Source organism: Heterodontus francisci, chromosome 28, assembly GCF_036365525.1.
Source record: "Heterodontus francisci isolate sHetFra1 chromosome 28, sHetFra1.hap1, whole genome shotgun sequence".
Taxonomy (NCBI): domain Eukaryota; kingdom Metazoa; phylum Chordata; class Chondrichthyes; order Heterodontiformes; family Heterodontidae; genus Heterodontus; species Heterodontus francisci.
Genome location: NC_090398.1, coordinates 19,575,904 through 19,601,673, shown reverse-complemented (window position 1 = coordinate 19,601,673; position 25,770 = coordinate 19,575,904). Strand labels below are relative to the sequence as shown.

Sequence of the window (25,770 nt, the reverse complement as noted above, 5' to 3'; positions counted from 1 at the left end):
TTTCACTGCCTTTTGGAAATTAGCCAATGACTAACTTCCCAGTCACCCTGAACATTGTCTTTTCCTCACATTTCTCCCTGGATTAATATTCTATTGTGTGAATATTAACATATATTCTCAGATTCAATCAAACGTATTCTGATGTCTCATTCTGTGCTGTGAAATGATAACGTTTTAATGTTTCACATTTCTCCTCTTTCCCTACAGTTTAAAAGGAGAAAAATCAGAGCCAGGAGCTACAGGCCTATCAGCCTGACATCCCTTATTGGGAAGATGCTAATGGAATAAGAATAGATGTCCTTTATATTTTTTTTGGAAAGGGAAGGACCAATAGAAATTCATAACAGAGCTTCTGAGAAAAACAGCTTGTGCCCAACTAATTTTGCAGAGTTTTTATTTGAGGAAGTCATTGGGATGGTGGATAAGGGAAATCCTGGACACATTGTCTACTTGGACTTTCAGAAAGTCTTTGATAAGATTCCTCACACTAGGTTACTTCAGAAGATGGAATCTTGATGTATCAGTAGAAATTTGAAACTCTGGATTAGGATTTGTCTTCAATCCTACAGCCAAAATGTTGTAATTAACAGATGTGGTTCAGCGTGAAGACAAGTTACAAGTGAGTGGTCCTAGACCTGCTACTTTTCACAGTCTGTATTAATGACCTGGACAGTGGTGTTGGGAGGATGGGACACAGGTTTGCAGATGACACCAATATCTGTGCAAGGGTTAAGATGGTTGTGGAGGGCAATCAGATCAAAAACATTATAGATTTGCCAAGAGAGTTAACTACACATGGCAAATGGCATTTCATTTAGTTGAATGTAGTGCCACAAATATTAATCATGCCAACAGAGAACACAGGTATCATTTGCAGGGAGCATGAGAGAAAAAAAAAGATCTTGTGTTATTGTACATAGATCACTGAAGGCTCATGACCAATATAAAGAAATCATTGCAAAAGCTACCAAAGTACTGGGTTATATTAATAGAACTACTCAGTATCTAAGACAAGGCACCACTTTGACACTGTGCAGGTCGCTGGATACCGTGTACATCTGGATACTGTGCCCAGTTTTGGTTCCCCTGCATGATGGATGATATAGTGTCATTGGAAAAGACGAGAGGAGATCTACAGGAATGATTCCTATCTTAAGGAACCTGAGCTACTCAGACAAGCTCAAGGACCTTGGACTATTTATTTTAGAGCAGCACAGACTAACAGGCAACCTGATAGAGGTCTATTAAATAACTGAATGGCTAGATAGAGTATCTATTAATAGATTTTTTTCAGTTTATCAGATTGGGAGATTCAGCAAACACACATTTAAATTACGTAAGTTATTTCATGACCCCTTCCTTAGGTATTTTCCTGGATGTTCGATGGCTCTTCCAGAGAATTGTGAGCCTCTGGAATGTGCTGACAGCTGCTGTGGTGGCTGCTGACTCTCTGTATACCTTCAAGAGGGAGCTGGACTGGTTCCTGACTGCGGCAGAGATCTCACCATGTAGAATGTGGTCCATGTGATCTCCTGGATTGGTTTCGATGGGCTGAGAGGGGTCAGAGAGGAATATTACAGAGCTCAATTTCCCATATTGGCTCTGGGTGTTTCCATGTTTTTTCTTGGCTGTGGGGGTAAGGCGTAAGGGAGGGATGAAGTGTTTAGCCATAATGGTCGAGCCTTCGTGGAGTGGAGTAGGCTTGATGGACCATCCGGTCTCTTCCTGCTCATCATTTTGGTGGGACATATTGCTCGGGGTGCAGGGAACCCTTAACATCTGGATCAAGGCACTGCTCTTTACTGTGAACCCAGAGCATCCGTGCAGCACACAGGAGGTTTGTATTAAGATTCACAGTTTATCAGGATCCTGCCAGGTGTGTGTAAGATTTCAGAAATAATAATGATCAGCAGCTGGATTAAGTGAAATACAATGTTCACATATTTACAGGATATGACAGAAATCATATGAATCGTAACTTGAATCTACGCAGAATATTTGAGAATTGACAACAAATCCAAACAATGTTCAATTTTGTTTCTCCAGCCTTTGATTTTCTGATTCCCAGATTCTGTCAATCTCTTAAACAAACGGCTACAGTCAATCATTCTGATTCTGGGAAGTGAAATAAACAATTTGAAATCTCCATGTCATCACTTACCTTTCAGGTGACTGGGTATTTCAGATAAACTTCGTGCGATGTCCATATAATCAAATGAATCACAACCTGTTAAAATCAATTAATTTTCATGAAATCAGATTTGTGTAATATTATAGTAAATTCTGCAGTGTTTGAATCTGAAGTTGAATTCAGTGTGTGATTTTACCGTACCGAGTTCCTGTATTTCTTTCAGTATTTTCTCCAACTTTGGTAATCTGTCGCACATTTTCACAAAGGATTTCCACATTAGCCTTTGGACCCGAGAGTCTTTCTCCATCACCAGATTTAGGAGAAGTTTGGAACTGTCCGCCCGGTTTCCCTTCTCCACGAGCTCAGTGATTTTCTGGAAAGAATAATAATGAATATCTGAATTCTCAGTTTTGAGCACAGAAAGCAGTCACTGGGCCAGGTACTGATCCATTCTGAACATGGGCTGAATATTCTGTAAACATCTTGATTCAGACATTAATGGCAAATAAATGTGATAAAACTAAATTCAAAATCAGAAGTATTGTTCTAGGAGAGTGAGGAATCACTGAGAATCTGCAGTATTTTAATGGGATTAGTTTTCTCTGTCCTTCAGTGTCCAACATGACATCAGATACTGATTGACAATATGATCCACTTGTTTCTCACACTTACTTCCTGCGGTCACACTTTGTGATTTACTCAGAAATAAAACAGCAGTGAATCAGAACTCAAGTGACAGGGAAGGACGATTCTGAACTGAGGGAAACAGCGAGAAAACTGTCTGAGAAATTATCACCAACCAATAGAAACAACCCCTGTTGATTTACCAGTCAGGAGAATTGACCAATAATAACAATACTGAAAATCCAATCACTCCGTACATATTCCCCTCAGTAATTGAGATGTCAGATATTCAATGCTTTGTACACCCACTGCCAGTATGAAACCTCAGTAACATATCCAGCAATGGATAGTCAGGACTTCCATCACCAACTTACATTTAATATAGGACTTTTAATGTCAAGAAACAACCCAAGATGCTTCACAGAGGCTGAATCAGACAGCGGGCCCGAGACAGAGCAGGATAAATTGGCACAGGTGACCAAAACATAGGAAAAGGTAAGTTTTAAGAAGGAATGAGATGGGGATCGGTTTCAGGAGTGAATTTCAGAGCGTGGGGCCCAAGATAACTGAAAGCTTGGCCACCAGTGGTGGTGTGAAGGAAGGGTTACACGAGAGGACTGTATCAGAGCAATGGAAAATTCCAATGGTACGAGAACTGAAGGAGGTTACAGTGATAGGAAGCCTGGGGGCCATCAAGTTATATAAACAGAAGGATAGGAATTTTAAACTGAAGGCCTGAGGGTTGGAAGCCATTCTAGGTGTGTGAGCACACATGTGATATCAGAAATGGGACCTGGAGGGGACAGGGTACAGGCAGCAGACTCTGAGTAGCTGAAGATTACAGAGTGTGTAAGGTGGGAGGCTGGGCAGGAGAACATTGGAATAGTCGTGTCTGGAGGCATGGACGAGGGCTCAGCAGGAGATGGGCTGAAGTAGGGTTAGAGACTGGCAATGTTACAAAGATAGAAGGAGGGGATCATCGTGATGGAGAGAATATTGGATATGGAGTTCAGATTGAGGGTGGATGCTGAAATCACAGACAGTCTGTCTTAGCCTCAGGCAGTGGCCAGCAGGAGTTGACAATGTGTCTGCACACGGACACCAGTGATCCATGGTTAAAAATGTTGAAGTCCGTGGTAATTGTAAATGTCTTGCTCCAAGTCTTCCCTCCAAATCCTGTCTATTGTCTCTGTTCTCTCCTTTTTTCCAGTCCGACTAAAACTCTTTCCCTTTGTTTTCAGACCAGACTCCAGTTACACTCGAACCACTACCCTGTTCTTTGTACAGATACTGATGGATCCACTAATATTTTCACCTCTTCAGAACATTGTTTCAGATTCATGGTATTTGCCATTTTATCCTTTCTTTCCTATTTCCCGGTTTCTATCCTTTAACAATCTGCAATTCGAAGATCTAACATTGCAACAATTCTCATTGGCAGCGTGGAAGCAAATTACATGTTGGGGTGTATTAACAGTGCAAGATTGAGCTGAAAGAATGAGATAATCCTGTCACTTCCTAAAATCATTCATGTGACTGCACTTAGATGACTGTGCATAATTCTGGTTGACTCAGTACAAAACGTTAATGTTGCTAATGAAAAGAGGAACTAGAATAACTGAGAGAAGGGAGTGATTGGAATTGAGGAACTATTATGTAATCTGGGAATGTCCTCACTGGAAAAGAGAAGGTTGAGAGGTGATATGATTGCTGTTTCACTTTGTCCAGTACAGTAGAAACAGAGGACACAGCCTGAGCTTCAAGGGGAGTAAATTCACAACTAATCTCTCGTAATAATATTCCAGTGAGTGAACAGTCAGTCTGTGGGACACACACCCTAGGGAGGTTGCTATTAGTATTGATTCATTCAAATGTGAATTAGACAGATATATTTCAGAAAATAACATTTTGAGATGCACTTTCCGTGTAATTTAAGATATGACAGTTTTTATTTATTCATTCATGGGATGTGGATGCCTCTGGCCTGGCCAGCATTTATTACCCATGAGAAGGTGGGGGTGAGCTGCCTTCCTGAACCGCTGCAGTCCATGTGTTGAAGGTACACCCACACTGCTGTTAGAGTTCCAGGATTCTGACCCAGTGACAATGAAGGAATGACAATATATTTCCAAGTCAGGATGGTGTGTGACTTGGAGGGGAATTTGGACGTGGTGGTGTTCCCATGCACCTCCTTCCCTTATACTTCTAGGTGGTAGAGGTCATGGGTTTGAAAGATGCTGTCGAAGGAGCCTTGATGAGTTACTGCAGTGCATCTTGTAGATGGTACACACTGCTGTCACTGTACGATGGTGGAGAGAGTGAATGTTTAAGGTGGTGGATGGGGTGCCAATCAAGCAGGCTGTTTCGTTCTGGATGGTGCCGAGTTTCATGAGTGTTGCTGGAGTCGCACTCATCCAGGCAAGTGGAGAATATTCCATCACACTCCTGATTTGTACCTTGATGCTTCTATGGCACGAATGTTACTTGCCATTTATAAGCCCAAGCCCAAATGTTGTCCAGGTCTTTCTCTATGTGGGCACAGACTGCTTCATTATCTGAGGAGTTGCAAATGGAACTGAACACCGTGCAATCATCATCCACATTTCTGACCTTATGATGGAGGGAAGGTCATCGCTGAAGCAACTGAACATGTTTGTGCCGAGGACACTGCCCTGAGGAACTCCTGTAGTGATGTCCTGGGGCTGAGATAATTGGCCTCCAAGAATCATGATCATCTTCCTTTGTGATAGATGTGACTCCAGTCAGTGGAGAGTTTCCCCCCGATTCCCATTGACTTCAGTTTTACTCGGGCTCCTTAATGCCACACTCGGTCAAATGTTGTCTTGATGTCAAGGGCCAACACTCTCACCTTTCCTCTGGAATTTGGTTCTTTTATCCAGGGTTGGACCAAGGCCGTCATGAGGTCTGGAGCCGGGTGTCTGTGGTGGAACCCAAACTGAGCATCGATGAGCAGATTATTGGTAAGTGCCTCTTGAGAACATTGTTGACGACACCTTCTATCACTTTGCTGATGATTGTGAGTAGCCTGTGGGACAGTAATTGACTGGATTGGATTTGTCCTGTTTTTTGTGGAGCAGGACATACCTGGACAATTCTTCCAATTTGTCAGGCAGCTGCCAGTGTTGGAACAGCTTCCTCGAGATGTGGTTACTTCTTCAGCACTGCAGATGTAATATCATTGGGGCCCATAGACTTTGCTGTGTCCAGTGCGCTCTGCCATTCCTTTTATCACGTCGGGTAAATCAAACCGGCTGAAGACTGGCATCTGTGAAGGTGTGGACCTCAGGAGGAGGCAGAGATGGATTATCTACTTGAAACTTCTGGCTGAAGATAGCTGCAAATGCTTCAGCTTTGTTTTCTGCACTCTGGGCTTCGCCATTATGGACAATGCAGATGTTTGTGGAACGTCCTCTTCAGTTAGTTGTTTAATTGTCCAGCACTATATGACTGGGTGTGGCAGGACTGTAAAGTTTTATGATTTGTTGGTTGTGGGATCACTTGTCTGTTTACAGCATGCCACTTCTGCTGTTCAGCATGTAGTCCTGTGATGTAGCTTCACTATGTTGGCACCTCAATTTCAGTTCACCTTGTGCTGCTCCTGACATGCTCTCCCACTCTCCTCATTGATCCAGAGTTGGCCCCCTGGCTTGATGGTAATGGTAGAGTAAGGGATACGACAAGCCATGAGGTCACAGAACATAGTGAAATATAATTCTGCTGCTGCTCGTGGCTCCCAGCACCTCATGAATGCTCAGTTTTGGATGATAGATCTATTCTATATCATCAAATTTACAACGGTGGTAGTGCCACACAACATGATGGAGGAGTCTTCAGTTCACAAACATGACTTAGTCTCCACAAGGACTGTGTGATGATCACTCCTACCAATACGGTCATGGACAGATACATCTGCGACAGATAGATGGGTGAGGACAAGTAGATTTTTTCCCTTGTGTTGTTTCTCTCGCCATCCTCTGCATGCCCTGTCTGCCAGATATGTCCTTCAGGATTGGCCAGCTCGGTCAGGAGTGGTTCTACTGAGCCACTCTTGATGGACATTAAAGATTCCCCACCCTCACCCGCTCCAGAGTAAATTCTGGGCCCTTGCTTCTTCCACGTGACATGAAGGAATACAGATTCCTCAACTGAGGGAGGACAATAATCAGAAAGTGGTTTCCTCGCCCATGTCTGACCTCAGGTCATGAGATTTCACGGGATTCAGAGTCAATGTTGAGGACTCTCGTGGCCAACCCTGTTTACTGTATATCACTGGGCCACCATCTCCCATCGTTCTGTCTGGTGGGAAAAGACATACCTAGGAATAGTGATGGAGGAGTCTGGGATATTGATTGATGGTTAGACTCGATCATACCTAGATCAGGCTGTTGCTTAACTAAGCTGTGGGATAAGTTCTTTCAATTTTTTTCCAAGTCTGCAGATGTTACTGAGGAATTTGGAGGGTCAGCGGGCTGTGTGACTGAATACGATTCTGGTCGGTCCACCTGGTTTTACTATTATACTTTTTTGTAGCAGTTTGAGTGGCTTTCTAGGCCATTTCAGAGGGAAGTTAAGAGTCAACCACACCACTTTGTCTGGAGTCACAGATAAGCCAGACTGGATAAGGACGGCAGCTTTCCTTCCCTAAAGGATGTTACTGAACCAGCTGGGTTTTGACAAATATCCAATATTATTTAATGAATTCAAACCCACAAACTGCCACAGTGAGATTTGATCTCAGGTGTCTGGATTATTGGTCCAGATCTCTGGTCTAACAATCCAGTAACATGATCACTATGTCACTGTACCCAAACGTGGTGAGTGTAACACGCTTGGAAGGAACAGGTGACTTTAGACCTCTGGTTCCCAAAGCTCTCCACCTCTGGGCTTTTCCACATACCTGGGTCTGTTGTAGACTAGCTGATAGAGATCAGTTAACAATTAACAACTCCATTATCAGTGCAGTATGTGATTGCCCAAATGTTAGAAGGCGAGTCAGACCTTGGTCATTTTTTACCCAGCATTTCCTATGCTCCCATGTGACTATATTCTATCAGTTCTGTGACATTAGAACAAATTAACCTCATTCTGTATCCCTCCCACTTACTTGATACTCTTGTCCAGTGAAATGGTCTTCGTCTGTTAATATGAGACTGAGTCCCTCCACTCCTTCTTCAATCGCCTGTTCTAGTCTGTCCCGGTAGAATTTCATCAACTTGAACAGCTGGTAATCGTCACACTTTGTCAGGAAATCAGTGATTGTGGAGTTCGGATCTGTGAACACAAATGGAGAAAACTAAACACATTGTCGGTATTCTATCCAGACTGTTACATTTCCTCTGATATCAAACAGCTGAAACCTCCTGTGAGTCACATTACCAAACAACTTCTGAAAACAGAGAAACACCACATGTATCACATTCCACTGACCTGTAAAGTCAATGCTCAAAAACTGGGGACAAGTTTGTCAAACATGACTTACCTTCAACTTATCAGCTCCAGATCCCCAAACAATCCCCTGTATCTCTAAATGGTCACTAGATCAAAACTGAAACACAGACTCCAGGAGTTTTCCCACAACTCCGGCCTCCCCCTGCATCTTATCTCCATTCTCGATGGTCTGCAAAACCCATGAAAAATGTGCTGTTTTCTTTTCTGTTCTTTAAATGTATACCTATTGATTCCATCGAGGGAACAGGAGTAGGTCATTTAGCCCCTCGAGCCTGTTCTATCATTCAGTGATATCCTGGCTGATTTGTGATCTAATTCGAGATACCCCACTTTGTCTCATATCCTTTAATACCCCTGGTTAACAAGAAGTTATCAATCTCAGATTTAAAATCAACAATTGATATGGCATCACTTGCTGTTTGTGGACCTGTGAAACCATCTGACCTACACTATTCCATGTTCATCCATATGTCTATCCAATGACCACTTAAATGCCCTTAAAGTTGGTGAGTTTACTACTGTTGCAGGCAGGGCGTTCCACGCCCCTACTACTCTCTGAGTAAAGAAACTACCTCTAACATCTGTCCTATGTCTATCACCCCTCAACTTAAAGCTATGTCCCCTCGTGTTTGCCATCACCATCCGAGGAAAAAGACTCTCAATATCCACCCTATCGAACCCTCTGATTATCTTATATGTCTCTATTAAGTCACCTCTCCTCCTCCTTCTCTCCAACGAAAACAACCTCAAGTCCCTCAGCCTTTCCTCGTAAGACCTTCCCTCCATACCAGGCAACATCCTAGTAAATCTCCTCTGCACCCTTTCCAAAGCTTCCACATCCTTCCTATAATGCGGTGACCAGAACTGCACGCAATACTCCAGGTGCGGCCTCACCAGAGTTTTGTGCAGCTGCAGCATGACCTCGTGGCTCCGAAACTCGATCCCCCTACTAATAAAAGCTAACACACCATATGCCTTCTTAACAGCCCTATTAACCTGGGTAGCAACTTTCAGGGATTTATGTACCTGGACACCAAGATCTCACAGTTCATCTATACTACCAAGAATCTTCCCATTAGCCCAGTACTCTGCATTCCTGTTACTCCTTCCAAAGTGAATCACCTCACACTTTTCCGCATTAAACTCCATTTGCCATCTCTCAGCCCAGCTCTGTAGCCTATCTATGTCCCTCTGTACCCTGCAACATCCTTCGGCACTATCCACAACTCCACCGACCTTAGTGTCATCTGCAAATTTACTAACCCACCCTTCTACACCCTCTTCCAGGTCATTTATAAAAATGACAAACAGCAGTGGCCCCAAAACAGATCCTTGCGGTACACCACTAGTAACTAAACTCCAGGATGAACATTTGCCATCAACCACCACCCTCTGTCTTCTTTCAGCTAGCCAATTTCTGATCCAAAGCACTAAATCACCTTCAACCCCATACTTCCGTATTTTCTGCAATAGCCTACCATGGGGAACCTTCTCAAACGCCTTACTGAAATCCATATACACCACATCCACTGCTTTACCCTCATCCACCTGTTTGGTCACCTTCTCGAAAAACTCAATAAGGTTTGTGAGGCACGACCTACCCTTCACAAAACCGTGCTGACTATCGCTAATGAACTTATTCTTTTCAAGATGATTATAAATCCTGTCTCTTATAACCTTTTCCAACATTTTACCCACAACCGAAGTAAGGCTCACAGGTCTATAATTACCAGGGCTGTCACTACTCCCCTTCTTGAACAAGGGGACAACATTTGCTATCCTCCAGTCTTCCGGCACTATTCCTGTCCGCAATGACGACATAATGCCGCCTATCTTTGTGTCATCAGTAAACCTGGATATGTGGCTTTCTAATCTGTTATCTAAGTTGTTAATAAATACAGTGAATAGTTGAGGTCCCAATACAAACCTTGCAGGACACCACTCGTCATATCCTATCAATCAGATTACCTGCCCATTATCCCTACTCGCTGTCTGCTGTCACTCAACCAATTTCCTAAACTGGTCAATAATCTGTCTTCAATTCTGAGCTTCAACCTTAGTAACAGTCTCTTCTGAGGAACTAGATCAAATGCTTTCTGGAAGTTCAGATAAATAATATCAATAGACATTTGCCTGTCTAATATTTTCAGCACATCTTCAAAAATAAAATCAGGGTCTTCTGGCATGATCTCCTGTTGCGACCATATGGTGAGGGGTTTGGGTGGTTCCCACTGTTCAACTCCCATCTGACCGCAGAAAGTGGTTATGTAATTCGGGTTGAACCCCTTGGAGTTTTATTTGTCAAATAAACAGATGGCGAGAGATTTTCTTCTAGGTTTAAAACAGAAGATTAATTATTTATTCAGCAATACACCCTACATTGAAATTGTCACAACCACATCCACTCACACATTCACTCGCACACAAGATACAGAAAGAGCGGAAAAGGGGGTCAGTAGTTTTCAGGTGAGGTCGGGTTCCAGGATTCATGGTAAACCTGTTGAACTCTCTCAGAGATCAAGTTCTCATTAGTTGCAGGCCTGAGGTATTTGTAGATTTCTCTCTAGGTTGAAATTTCAGTTTGAAGACAGAGGATCACTTCCAATTTCACTGCTGCATAAGTTAAAAATGTCGAATTTTACAGCAGGGTGCCTCCCTTATGGCTTGCTGGATTTTCTCAGCCCTTAGCCAGACAAGTTGTCTGGTGATGCTTCTTTCTAGGTTTTTCTCTCTCTCTCTACCTTCAGGGAGCTACTTTTAAGGTCAAAATAGTCTTACGTCTTGCCTCTGTTGGAAGACACAGATCTCTCTCCCTACGTTGACCCATCTTGGTCCAGGATGTGGCTACTTCACACCTTCTTTGTTTCAGAAGAATCCTTTCAATTCAGGATAATAATAAAAGAAAATACTGCAGATGCTGGAAACCTGAAATAAAAACAAGAAATGCTGGAAATACTCAGCAGGTCTGGCAGCATCTGTGGAGAGAGAAGCAGAGTCAGCGTTTCAGATCAGTGACCCTTCATCAGAACTGGCAAAGGCTAGAAATGTAGTAGGTTTTAAGCAAATAAAGTGGCGGTGGGCAAGAGATAACCAAAGAGAAGGTGTCGATAGGGCAAGGTCACAGAGAATAACTGATTAGAAGATCATGGGGCAAAGACAAACGGTATGTTAATGGTGTAGTAAAAAACAAAGCGTTAGTGCAGAGAGGGTGTTAATTGATAGAACAATAGAGCAGCCTGGCCCAAAACACAAACATTAAAAAAAGCAGTGGGTAGGCACATGGTTAAAAAAATGAATGATGAAACAAAATAAAATAAAAGAAAGAAAGAAAAAAGAAAATAACTAAAAATAAAAAGGGGGGACCCATCATGCTCTGAAATTATTGACCTCAATGTTCAGTCTGGCAGGCTGTAGTGTACCTAATCAGTAAATGAGATGCTGTTCCTCGAGCCTGCGTTGATGTTCACTGGAACACTGCAGAAATCCCAGGACAGAGATGTGGGCATGAGAGCAGGGGGGAGTGTTGAAATGGTAAGCAACTGGAAGCTCGGGGTCATGCTTTCGGACTCAGTGGAGGTGTTCCTCAAAGCAGTCAAACATCTGCGTTTGGTCTCCCGGAGATAGAGGGGACCACATTGTGAGCAGTGAATACAGTATACTACATTGAAAGAAGTACAAGTAAATCGCTGCTTCACCTGAAAGGAGTGTTTGGGGCCTTGGATAGAGAGGGGAGAGGAGGTAAAAGGGCAGGTAATGGAGGAGTGGAGTCGGGTTTCACGGAGGGAACGATCCCTTTGGAATGCTGTCAGGGAAGGGAGGGGAAGATGTGTTTGGTCGTGGCATCACGCTGGACGTGGAGGAAATGGCGGAGGATGATCCTTTGGATGTGGAGGCTGGTGGGGTGGAAAGTGAGGACAAGGGGAACCCTATCGCACTTCCAGGAGGGAGGAGAAGGGGTGAGGGTAGAGGTGCGGGAAATGGGCCGGACACGGTTGAGGGCCCTGTCAACCACAGTCGGGGTTGGGGGGGGGGTGGCAAATCCTCAGTTGAGGAAAAAGGAAGACATATCAGAAGCACAGTCATGGAAGGTAGCATCATCAGAGAAGATGCTTTGGAGATGAAGAAACTGGGAAAATGGAATGGAGTCCTTCCAGGAGGCAGGGTGCGATGAAGTGTAGTCGAGGTGGCTGTTGGAGTCAGTGGGCTTATAATGAATATTAGTAGACAAGCTATCCCCAGAGATGGAGACAGAGAAGTCGAGGAAGGGGAGGGAAGGGTCAGAGATGGACTATGTAAAGGTGAGAGAAGGATAGAAATTAGAAGCAAAGTTGAGAAAGTTTTCCAAATGATGTCACGCGTTCAGAAAAGTCATAGATTTTTTTATGCGGTTGTGGGATGTGGGCATCACTGGCTAGGCCAGCATTTGTTGCCCATCCCTAATTGCCCTTGGACTGGTTGTCTCTTGCCCCACCCCCGCTTCATTTGCTGAAAATCTGTTACATTTCTAGTCGTTGCCATTTCTGATGAAGGGTCACTGACCTGAAACATTAACTCTACTTCTCTCTCCACAGATGCTGCCAGACCTGCTGAGTATTTCCAGCATTTCTTGTTTTTATTCAATTCGATTCAGGAATGTTTCAGGATGGGTGTAGGATGGGCGCAATGGACAGCTCTTAGCTTTGAAGATATTCTTTGTTCTAAATAGACAATGTGCCAATATCCGAATGCATGTGTGGCCATCATTTGCAGGATTATCCATTTTCATGAAAGGCAAAGTCAATTTTTATAACTCTTCTGCTGCAGTCTGTAATTTGTCATTGTCACAATTCTCGAAAGCATGTCACCTTACCCTTTACAGATCTCTGAAGGCTCTATCTGATCAGCTGAAAATTTTCCAAGGTGTTCAGTCACTCTATCTTTAATTACAGACTTCAGTAATTTCCTGATAACAGATGTTCGGCTAACTGGTCTCTAATTCCCTGCTTTCTCTCTCTCTCACCTTTCTTAAATAGCAGAGTGACAAGCACAATATTCAAATCTAAAGGAATGGTTCCCGACTCGAGAGAACTTTAGAAGATTATAGTTAGGATATCTGCCATTCGAGTCACTCCAACTGACATCAAGAAACGTCCGAAGGCACTGGATAAGAACATAAGAAATAGGAGCAGGAGTAGGCCATTCAGCCCCTCAAGCCTGCCCCGCCATTCAATAAGATCATGGCTGATCTGTCCCAGGCCTCAACTCTTTTGGGCTTGCTCCACATAACCCTCGACTCCCCAAGATTTCAAAAATCTATCTACCTCCTCCTTAAATACATTTAGTGACCTAGCCTCCATAACTGGGGCAGAGAATTCTAGAGATTAACTACCCTCTGACAGAAGAAATTCCTTTGCATCTCAGTTTTAAATGTGTGACCCCTTATTCTGTAACTATGTCCCCTAGTTCGAGATTTCCCCACCAGTGGAAACATATTTTCAATATCTACCCTGTCAAGTCCCCTTAGAATCTTAGATGTTTCCATAAGATCACCTCTCATTCTTCTAAAGTCCAATGTATAAAGGCCTAACCTATTTAGCCGTTCTTGATAAGACAGCCCCTTCATCCCAGGAATCAGCCCAGTGAACGTTTTCTGAACTGCCTCCAATGCTAGTATATCCTTCCTCAAATAAATAAATAGCAAAGGCTATGGGCCCTGACAACATCCTGACAGTAGTAATCCAGGACTAGCTGCTCACTTAGACACGCTGTCCCAATATGGCTACAACACTGGCAACTACCCAACAATGTGGAAAATTGCCCAGATATGTCCAGTGACAAAAGAAGGACAAATACAATCCAGTTAATTACTGCCCCATCAGTCTGCTCTCAATCATCAAAGTTATGGAAGATATCATTGACAGTTCTGATGTTCAGTTTGGTTTCCACCAGAACTTCTCAGCTCCTGATCTCACTGCAGCTGTGATCCAAACATGGACAAACAAGCTGAACTCCAGAGGTGAGGTGACAGTGACTGACCTTGACATCAAGGCAGCATTTGATCGAGTGTGGCCTTAGGGGTATAAACTGGTTCTGTATCACAAATTCTTTTTTTTTTAACACCTCCCACTGATTTGCTATCATTTTACACATTAACAGATTTGCCAGATTACTGTTGACAGTCTTTGTCTCATCATATTGAAGTCAGCCTTACCTAAATCCGGAATTTTAGCAGGTGCTTCGCACTTCTCCCTTTCAAAACACTAATTCAACTCAATCATATTATTATCACTATTATATAAATGTTCACGCACTGTTAGGTTGCACCATAGGCTGCAGGAGTTCCTCAGGGAAGTGTCCCAGGCCCAACCATTTTCAACTCCTCATCAATGACCCTTCCTCCATTATAAGGTCAGGAGTGGGGAAGTTCGCTGATGATTGCACTGTTTTCAGTACCATTCACAACTCCTCAGATACTGAAGCAGTCCGTGCCCGCAGGCAAGACCTGGACAACATTCAGGCTTCGGCTGCAAATAGCAAATAACATTCACACCAGGCAAGCACCAGGCAATGGCCATCTCCAACAAGAGACAATCTAACCACCACGCATTGATGTTTAACAGTATTACCATCACTGAGCACCCCATCCCCACACCCACCCCACCACCATCAACATCCTGGGAGTTACCACTGACCAGAAACTGAACTGGAGCAGCGACATAAATACTGTAGCTACAAGAGCAGGTCGGAGGCTGGGAATTCTGCAGCGAGTAACTCACCTCCTGATGCCCCAAAGCCTGTCCACTGTCTACAATCAGGAATCTGATGGAATACTCTCCACTTGCCAGGATGAGTGCAGCTCCAACAACACTCAAGAAGCTCGATACCATCCAAGACAAAGCAGTCAGATTGATCAACACCTCATCCACCACTTTAAACATTCACTCCCTCCACCACCAGTGTACACTGGCAGCAGTGTGTACCATCTAAAAGATGCACGACAGTAACCACTCCCTCCTCAAAAAAATCCATCTCCAGCCTCCCTTTGCTCTCCAAAATCCTTGGACATGTTGTCGTGCCCATCTTTCCTGGAACTCCATGTCTGAATCCCTCCAATCAAATTTCCACCAGTGCCATAGTACTGAAACAGCTTTTATCACAGTCACAAATAACATCCTCTGTGACTCTGACAGTGGTAAATGATTTACTGTAATCCTTCTCAACCTGTCTGCAGCCTTTGACACAGTTGGCCACAACATCCTCCTCCATCGGCCAGCTGGGTGGAACTGTGTCAGTGGTTCCTGGTTTAATTCTTATTTATCAAATCATAGTCAGAGAATCACTGGTAGTGGCTTCTCTTCCTGCTCCCATACTGTTACCTCTGGAGTCACCCAATGATCTATCATTGGTCTCCTTCTATTTCTCATCAACTTGCTGCCTCTCAGTGACGTCAACCAAAAACATAGGATTAGGCTTCACAGATACATTGAAAAGTAAATGTTTGGCTAAGAGAAATGTGGGTCCATTACAGGCAGAGCCTAGAGAATGTATCATGGGGAACAGAGAAATGGCAGAGAAGCTAAATGATTACTTTGTGTCTGTCTTCATTAAGGAAGATACAAGAAATCTCCCAGAATTAGAGATCCAAGGGATTAGGGGGAATGAGGAATTGAAGGAAATTAGTATTCGTATTAATAAGAAGGTTTCATTGGAGAACTTAATGGGACTGAAGGTTGATAAGTCCCCAGGACCTAATATTCTACATGCAAGAGTGTTGAAAGAGGTAGCTATGGAGATAATGGATGCATTGGTGATCATCGTGCAAAATTCTATGGATTCTGGAGCAGTTCCTGCAGATTGGAAGGTCGCAAATGTCACCCCACTATTTAAGAAGGGAGGGAGAGAGAAAACAGGGAATAACCGTCCTGTTAGCCTTACATCAGTCATTGGGAAAATGCTAGTATCTATTCTAAAGGATACGATAAAATGGACACGTGTACAATAAAGATCTAATTGGGCATAGTCAACATGGATTGATGAATGGGAAATCATGTTTGACGAACCTGTTGGAGTTTTTTGAGGATGTTACTAACAGAATTGATAAAGGGAGTTGGTGGATGTGGTATACGTGGAGTTTAGAAGGCTTTTGATAAAGTTCTCCACAAGAGATTCGTTAGCAAAATTAAAGAACATGAAATAAGAGGTAATATACTGGCATGGATTAAGGATTGGTTAACTGGCAGAAAGCAGAGAGTAGGAATAAACGGGTCATTCTCGTGTTGGCAGGCTGTGACTAGTGGTGTACTGCAGGGATCAGTGCTTGGGCCCCAGCTGTTCACAATATATATCAATGATTTGGATGTGGGGACCAAATGTAATATTTCCAAGCTCGCGGATGACACAAAATTAGGTGGAAATGTATGTTTTGAGGAAGATGCAAAGTGGCTTCAAGGGAATTTGGGCAGACTTAGTGTGTGGGCAAGAACGTGGCAGATGGAATGTAATGTGGAAACATGTGAGGTTATCCACTTTGGTAGGAGGAATGGATGTAGAAAGTATTTCTTAAATGGTAAGAGATTAGAAAGTGTAAATGTACAAAGAGACATGGGTGTCCTTGTCAATAAGTCACTGAAAGCTAACATGCAGGTGCAGCAAGCAATTAGGAAGGCTAATGGTCTTTTCACCTTTATCGCAAGAGGATTTGAGTACAGGAGTAGTGAAGTCTCGCTTCAATTGTATAGAACCTTGGTTAGACTGCACCTGGAGTACTGTGTGCAGTTTTGGTCCCCTTACCTTAGGAAGGATATTCCTGCCATAGAGGGAGTGCAACAAAGATTAACCAGACTTGCTGCCGGGATGGTGGGACTGTCCTGTGAAGAGAGACTGGGGAAACTGGGCCTGTAGTCTCTAGAGTTTCGAAGAATGAGAGGTGATCTCATTGAAACCGACAAAATACTTAACGGGATAGACAGGGTAGATGCAGCTAAGATGTTTCCCCTGGTTGGGAAGTCTAGAACCAGGGGACAGAATTTCAAAATAAGGGGGAAGTCAATTAGGACAGAGATGAGGAGAAATGTCTTTACACAGAGAGTTGTGAATCTTTGGAATTCTCTGCCCCAGAAGGTTGTGGAAGCTCAGTCATTGAGTATGTTTAAAGCAAAGATTGACAGATTTCTAAATACAAATGACATAATGGAATATGGGGATAGTGTGAGAAAAGGGCATTGAAGTGGATGAGCAGCCATGATCATACAGAATTGTGGGGCAGGCTCGATGGGCTGAATAGCCTCCACCTGCTCCTATGTTCTTGTCAATGACACCCAAATTTACCTCACCACTATTCCTAAACTCTGTTGCTCCTATCCTAACTCACACCAAGTCTCATTTCCCCATCACCTGTGGTCGCTGATGTACATTGTCTTCCAGTCCGACAACACCTCAATTTTAAAATCCACATCCTTGCTTTTCAAATCCCTCCACATCTCCCCCTTCCTATCTCTGTAACCTCCTCTAGTTTACAAGCCTTCGATACCTCTGCACTCCTCCAAATCAGGCACATTGTGCAGCCTGATTTTAAATGTTCCACCATTGGTAGCAGTGCCTTCAGCTACCAAGGCCCTAAACTCTGGAATTCTCTTCCTAATCTTCTCCACTGAGCTAGCACTCTCTCCTCCTTTAGATTCTCCTTAAAACCAACCTCTTTGACCACACTTTGGTCCTAGAGTCATAGTGTTATACAGCACAGAAACAGGCCCTTCGGCCCATCGTGTCTGTGCCAGCCATAAAGCACCCAACTATTCTAAACCTATATTCCAGCACTTGGCCCGCAGCCCTGTATGCTATGGCGTTTCAAATGCTCATCTAAATACTTCTTAAATGTTGTGAGGGTTCCTGCCTCCACCACCTCTTCAGGCAGTGCGTTCCAGATTCCAATCACCCTCTGGGTGAAAAAATGTTTCCTTAAATCTCCTCTAAACCTCCTGCCCCTGACCGCAAATCTATGCCCCCCTGGTTCTTGACCCCTCCACTAAAGGAAAAAGTTTCCTCCTATCTAACCTATCAATGCCCTTCATAATCTTGTACACCTCAATCATGTCCCCCCTCAGCCTTCTCTGCTCCAAGGAAGACAACCCTAGCCTTTTCAGTCTCTCTTCATAGCTAAAATGCTCCAGCCGAGGCAACTTCCTGGTGAATCTCCTCTGTACCCTCTCCAGTGCAATCACATCCTTCCTATAGTGTTGTGACCAGAATTGTACACATTACTCCAGCTGTGGCCTAACCAGCATTTTATACAGCTCCATCCCTGCTCCTATATTCTATCCCTCAGCTAATAAAGGCAAGTATCCTATGTGCCTTCCTAACAACCTTATCGACCTGTGCTGCTGCTTTCAGTGATCTATGGACAAGTACACCAAAGTCCCTCTGACTTTCTGTACTTCCTAGGGTCCTACCATCCATTGTGTATTCCCTTGTCTTGTTAGTCCTCCCAAAATGTATTACCTCACACTTTTCAGAATTAAATTTCATTTGGCACTGCTCCGCCCATATTACCAACCCATCAATATCTCCCTGTAATCTAAGGATTTCCTCCTCACTATTTACAACACCACCAATTTTCATGTCATCTGCAAACTTACTGTTCATACCTCCTATATTCACGTCTAAATCATTAATGTACACTTCAAACAGCAAGGGTCCCAGCACCGATCCCTGTGGTACACCACTGGTCACAGGCTTCCAATCGCAAAAACAGCCCTCAACCATTGCCCTCTGCCTCCTGCCACTAAGCCAATATTGGATCCAATTTGCCAAATTGCCCTGGATCCCATGGGCTCTTACCTTCTTAACCAATCTCCCATGCGGCGATCTCTTTATCAAAAGCCTTACTGAAATCCATGTAATCTACATCTACTGCTTTACCCTCATTGACACATCTAGTCACCTCCTCGAAAAATTCAATCAAGTTAGTTAGACACGATCTCCCCCTGACAAAGCCATGCTGACTATCCCTGATTAATCGCTACCTCTCCAAGTGGCGATTAATCCTGTCCCTCAGAACTTTTTCCAATATTTTCCCAACCACGAATGTTCGACTCACCGGCCTGTAATTACTTGGTTTATCCCTAAAACCCTTCTTGAATAATGGTACCACATTCGCTGTCTTCCAGTCCTCTGGTACCACTCCTGTGGCCAGAGTGGGTTTGAAAATTTGTGACAAAGCCCCTACTATTTCCTCCCTTGCCTCACATATCAGACTGGGATACATCTCATCTGGGCCTGAGGATTTATTCACTTTTAAGCCCGCTTAAACAGCTAATATTTCCTCCCTTTCAATGCTAATTTGATCAAGTGTATCACAATCCCCCTCCCTGATCTCTACACCTACATCGTCCTTCTCCAAAGTGAACACAGATGGAAAGTAATCATTTAGAACCTCACCTATGTCCTCTGGCGCCACACAAAGATTGCCACGTTGGTCCCTAATGGGCCCTACTCTTTCCCTGGTTATCCTCTTACCCTTAATATATTTATAAAATGCCTTGGGATTTTCCTTTATCTTTCCCGCCGTGTTTTTTCATGATCCCTCTTCGCTCTCCTCATTACTTTTCTAAGAGCCACCCTACACTTACTATACTCCTCTAGTGCCTCCGCTGTTTTCAGCGCTTGGGATCTGCCATCTGCCTCCTTTTTTTTCCTGATCCAATCCTCTATATCCCTTGACATCCAGGGTTCCCTGGGTCTGTTGGTCCGACCCTTCACCTTATCGGGTACATGTTGGCTCTGGACTCTCAAAATTTCCTCTTTGAATGACTCCCACTGATATGACGTAGACTTTCCGACAAGTAGCTGCTCCCAGTCCACTTTGGCCAGATCCTGTTTTATCATATTGAAATCGGCTTTCCCCCAATTCAGTACCTTTATTTCTGGTCCATCTTTGTCCTTTTCCATAACTACCTTAAATCTTACAGAGTTATGGTCACTATCCCCGAAATGCTCCCCCACTGACACTTCTCGCACTTGACTGGCTTCATTCCCTTGGATTCAGTCCAGTACTGCCCCTTCCCTTGTAGGACTTTCTACATATTGGCTCAAAAAGCCCTCCTGTATGCATTTTAAGAATTCAGCCCCTTTTAAGCCTTTTGCACTAAGACGATCCCAGTTTATATTGGGGAAGTTGAAATCTCCTACTATTATTACCCCATTAAAGTCACACCTCTCAGAGAATTGCCTACATATCTGCTCCCCTATCTCTTCCTGACTGTTTGGAGGCCTGCAGTAAACATCCAGCCAAGTGATTGCCCCCTTTTTGTTTTTAAGTTCTACCCAAATGGCCTCATTTGAGGAACCTTCCAGATGTCATCCCTCCTTACTGCAGTAATTGATGCCTTGAACAATAGTGCAAAGCCACCTCCTCTTTTATCCCCTCCCCTGTCGCGCCTGAAGATTCTATACCCTGGAATATTGAGCTGCCAGTCCTGTCCCTCCCTCAACCATGCCTCTGTGATAGCAATAATATCATAATCCCATGTGCTAATCAATGCCCTCAATTCATCTGCCTTACTAGTAAGACTCATTACATTGAAATAGATGCAATCCAACCTTGCATTTTTCCCTTGTGCCTTACCAGGTCTATATTTGCTCTGCCTTCCAGACAGACTCACTTTCTGTTCTATATTACCCACTACTGTACCTCTACTCTGTATCCCATCCTCCTGCCAAATTAGTTTAAACCAGCAACCACCACCCCCCCGCCCCACCCCACCCCTCACCAACAGAACTAGAAAATCTCCCAGCAAGGATGCTTGTCCCATTCCGGTTCAGGTGCAACCAGTCCAACTTGTACAGGTCCCACCTTTGCCAGAAACAGACCCAGTAATCCAGGAAACTAAAGCCCTCCCTCCTGCACCATCTCTTCAGCCACGCATTCATCTGCTCTGTCCTCCTATTTCTGAACTCACTAGCACGTGGCACCGGGAGTAATCCAGAGATTACAACCTTAGAGGTCCTGCTTTTTAATCTGCTACCTAGTTCCATAAATTCTTGTTGCAGGACCTCATCCCTTTTTCTACCTATGTCATTGGTACCAATGTGTACCATGACCCCTGGCTGCTCACCCTCCTCCTTCAGAATGTCCTGCAGCTGCTCTGTGACATCATTGACCCTCGCACCATGGAGGCAACATACCATCCTGGAGTCAAGTTTGCAGCCACAGAAATGCCTATCTGTACCCCTTACGATAGAATCCCCTATCACTATAGCTCTTCCCTGCCTTTTCCTCCCCTGCTGTGCAGCAGAGCCATCCTTGGTGACACGGACCTGGCTGTTGCTGCTTTCCCCTGGGAGGTCATCCCCCCCCCAACAGTACCCAAAGCTGTATATCTGTTTGAGAGGGGGATGGCCACAGGGGACTCCTGCACTACCTGCCTGCACCTACTACACTTCCTGTGGTCACCCATCCCTTTTCTGCCTGTGCAGCCATTACCTGCGATGTGATCACCTCTCGAAACGTGCTATCCACGACGTCCTCAGCATCACAGATGCTCCACAGTGAATCCACCCACAGCTCCAGTTCTGTAATGCGGGAAGTCAGTAGCTGCAGATGGATACACTTCCTGCACACATGGTCGTCAGGGACACTGGAAGCATCCCTGATTTCCCACATAGTGCAGGAGGAATATACCACAGGGCTGAGCTCTCCTGTCATGACTTACCTTTAAATTAATTTAGTTACTCCCTTTAAAAAATACTAATTACACTAGGGGCCTTGTTCTGCTCCAAACACTACCCACTACAATCGAAAGTCCTGAATAAATTACTCTAATTTAAGTAGTACCACTCACCTTATCACTTGTGTTTTTTTAAAAAACCTTCCCCTTTTTTCAGCAATTTAAATACATTAACAGCTGTTACTTACCTAACCAATCACCTTGCAGAATTCCCATGATGTCACGAAGGTTCTTTTCCACTTTTCGAGTTTCAATGCGCGCTGAGAGACACAAGTCCGCCAGTCACTGCCCCGCTCTGTTCCCAGGTAAGTGAATGAGGGCCTCGAGTCCTGCTCTTTACTTACAGCCACCGCTCCGGATCAGCTTCCACACAGGTCCGCCAGTCACTGCACCGTTCTGTTCCCAGGTCAGTGAATGAGGGCCTCGAGTCCTGCTCTTTACTTACAGCCACCGCTCCGGATCAGCTTCCACACAGGTCCGCCAGTCACTGCCCCGCTCTGTTCCCAGGTAAGTGAATGAGGGCCTCGAGTCCTGGTCATTACTTACAGCCGCCGCTCCGGATCAGCTTCCACACAGGTCCACCAGTCACTGCCCCGCTCTGTTCCCAGGTAAGTGAATGAGGGCCTCGAGTCCTGCTCTTTACTTACAGCCGCCGCTCCGGATCAGCTTCCACACAGTTCCGCCAGTCACTGCCCCGCTCTTTTCTCAGGTAAGTGAATGAGGGCCTCGAGTCCTGCTCTTTACTTACGGCCGCCGCTCCGGATCAGCTTCCACACAGGTCCGCCAGTCACTGCACCGCTCTGCTCCCAGGTAAGTGAATGAGAGCCTCGAGTCCTGGTCATTACTTACAGCCACTGCTCCGGATCAGCTTCCACACAGGTCTGCCAGTCACTGCCCCGCTCTGTTCCCAGGTAAGTGAATGAGGGCCTCGAGTCCTGCTCTTTACTTACAGCCACCGCTCCGGATCAGCTTCCACACAGGTCCGCCAGCCGCTGCACCGCTCTGTTCCCAGGTAAGTCCTGTGCTGTGATATTTTATTCTGTGTCTCTGTCATTTTTTTTTATTGATAATGCTCTTGTTCAGCTGCGTTTGCTCAGTGATTCAGTCTCAGATCAGTAATTTCACCAAACTACATAGAGTCATAGCGTTATACAGCAGAGAAACAGGCCCTTCGGCCCATCGTGTCTGTGCTGGCTATCAAACACCGAACTATTCTAATCCCATTTTCCAGCACTTGGCCCGTAGCCTTGTATGCTATGGCATTTCAAGTGCTCATCTAAATACTACTTAAATGTTGTGAGGGTTCCTGTCTCTACCACCTCTTCAGGCAGTGCGTTCCAGATTCCAACTACCCTCGGTGAACATTTTTTTCCTCAAATCCCCTCTAAACCTCCTGCCCCTTGCCTTAAATCTATGACCCCTGGTTATTGACTCCTCCACTGAGGGAAAAAGTTTCCTATCTAACCTATCAATGCCCCTCATAATCTTGAACACCTCAATCATGTCCCTCCTCAGCCTTCTCGGCTCTGAGGAAACCAACCCTAGCCTTTTCAGTCTCTCTTCATAGCTGAAATGCTCCAGCCCAGGCAACATCCTGGTGAATCTCCTCTGCACCCTCTCCAGTGCAGTCACATCCTTCCTATAGTGTGGTGACCAGAACTGTACACAGTACTCCAGCTGTGAACTAACTAGCGTTTTATACAGCTCCATCATAACCTCCCTCTTCTTATATTCTATGCCTTGGCTGATGCAGACAAGTATCCATATGCCTTCCTAACCACCTTATCTACCTGTGCTGCTGCCTTCAGTGATCTCCGGACCAGAACACCAAGGTCCCTCTGACCCTCTCTACTTCCAAGGGTCCGACCATCCATTGTATATTCCCTTGCCTTGTTAGTCCATTTGCCACTGCTCTGCCCATCTTACCAGCCCATCGATAACGTCCTGTAATCTAAGGCTTTCCTCCTCACTATTTACAACACTACCAATTTTCATGTCATCTGCAAATTACTTATTATACCTCCTTATTCACGTCTAAATCATTGATGTACAGTTCAAGTTATTCTCCAGCATTCATTTATAACCAAGTTTGAGACAAAGTGAAATTCACTTCTCGGCTGTTTCACTCGTACTGACACTGGTATCATAAAAACACAACAATAACTGACATTTCCATAGCATTTTAAACATCAAAATACATCCCAAGGCACTTCACAGAAGCTGAGCCAGACAAAAGATAGACGCTGAATAAAGGAGGAAGCAGCAGCAGCGGACAAAATATTGGTCAAAGCTCTGAATTATAGGAGGGTCCAAATTGAGAAGAAGGAGGTTGAGAGGTTTCAGGAAGGCGAAGCAGAAAGCAGAAAGTTGGGCAATTCAAAGTACGGCCGACACAGATGGGGTGATGAGAGGGCAAAATGTACAGGTGGACAGAGTTGGAGGAAGAGCGAGAATTTGGTGGTTGGGAGGGACTGCAGGGCTGAAGGAGATTACAGATGGGGTGGAGGGATTGCAAGGCTGAAGGAGATTACAGATGGTGGAGGGATTGCAGGGCTGGAGGAGGTTACAGATGGTGGAGGGATTGCAGGGCTGAAGGAGATTACAGATGGTGGAGGGATTGCAGGGCTGGAGGAGGTTACAGATGGTGGGGGATTGCAGGGCTGGAGGAGGTTACAGATGGTGGGGGATTGCAGGGCTGGAGGAGGTTACAGATGGGGGATTGCAGTGCTGGAGGAGGTTACAGATGGTGGGGGATTGCAGGGCTGGAGGAGGTTGCAGATGGTGGGGGATTGCAGGGCTGGAGGAGGTTACAGATGGTGGAGAGATTGCAGGACTGGAGGAGGTTACAGATGGTGGGGGGATTGCAGGGTTGGAGGAGGTTACAGATGGTGGAGGCTTGCAGGGCTGGAGGAGGTTACAGATGGTGGGGGATTGCTGGGCTGGAGGAGGTTACAGATGGTGGGAGGATTACAGGACTGGAGGAGGTTACAGATGGTGGGGGATTGCAGGGCTGGAGAAGATTACAGATGGTGGGGGGATTGCAGGATGGAGGAGGTTACAGATGGTGGGGGATTGCAGGGCTGGAGGAGGTTACAGATGGGGGATTGCAGGGCTGGAGGAGGTTACAGATGGTGGGAGGATTGCAGGACTGGAGGGGGTTACAGATGGTGGGGGATTGCAGGACTGGAGAAGGTTACAGATGGTGGGAGGATTGCAGGGCTGGAGGAGGTTACAGATGGTGGAGGGATTGCAGGACTGGAGGAGGTTACAGATGGTGGGGGGATTGCAGGGCTGGAGGAGGTTACAGATGGTGGAGGGATTGCAGGGCTGGAGGAGGTTACAGATGGTGGGGGGATTGCAGGGCTGGAGGAGGTTACAGATGGTGGGAGGATTACAGGACTGGAGGAGGTTACAGATGGTGGGCGATTGCAGGGCTTGAGAAGATTACAGATGGTGGGGGGATTGAAGGGCTGGAGGAGGTTACAGATGGTGGAGGGATTGCAGGGCTGGAGGAGGTTATAGATGGCGGGGGGATTGCAGGGCTGGAGGCATTGCAGGGTTGGAGGAGGTTACAGATGGTGGTAGGGTTGCAGGGCTGGAGGAGGTTACAGATGGGAGGATTGCAGGACTGGAGGAGGTTACAGATGGTGGGGGGGATTGCAGGATGGAGGAGGTAACAGATCGTGGGGGGATTGCAGGATGGAGGAGGTTACAGATGGTGGGGAGATTGCAGGGCTGGAGGTGGTTACAGATGGTGGAGGGATTGTAGGGCTGGAGGAGGTTACAGATGGTGGAGGGATTGCAGGGCTGGAGGAGGTTACAGATAGCGGGGGGATTGCAGTG

The 25,770-nt window shown here is 45.1% G+C and overlaps 1 protein-coding gene across 1 annotated transcript in view; it reads right to left on the bottom strand.

The window, feature by feature from the left end:
• LOC137385115 (NACHT, LRR and PYD domains-containing protein 3-like) overlaps positions 1–25,770 on the bottom strand; it is a 90,697-nt gene that overhangs the window by 40,762 nt on the left and 24,165 nt on the right. The window contains 3 exon segments of the mRNA XM_068059906.1: positions 2,162–2,227; positions 2,333–2,504; positions 7,881–8,047. Coding sequence (XP_067916007.1) covers positions 2,162–2,227; positions 2,333–2,504; positions 7,881–8,047 — 405 coding nt within the window.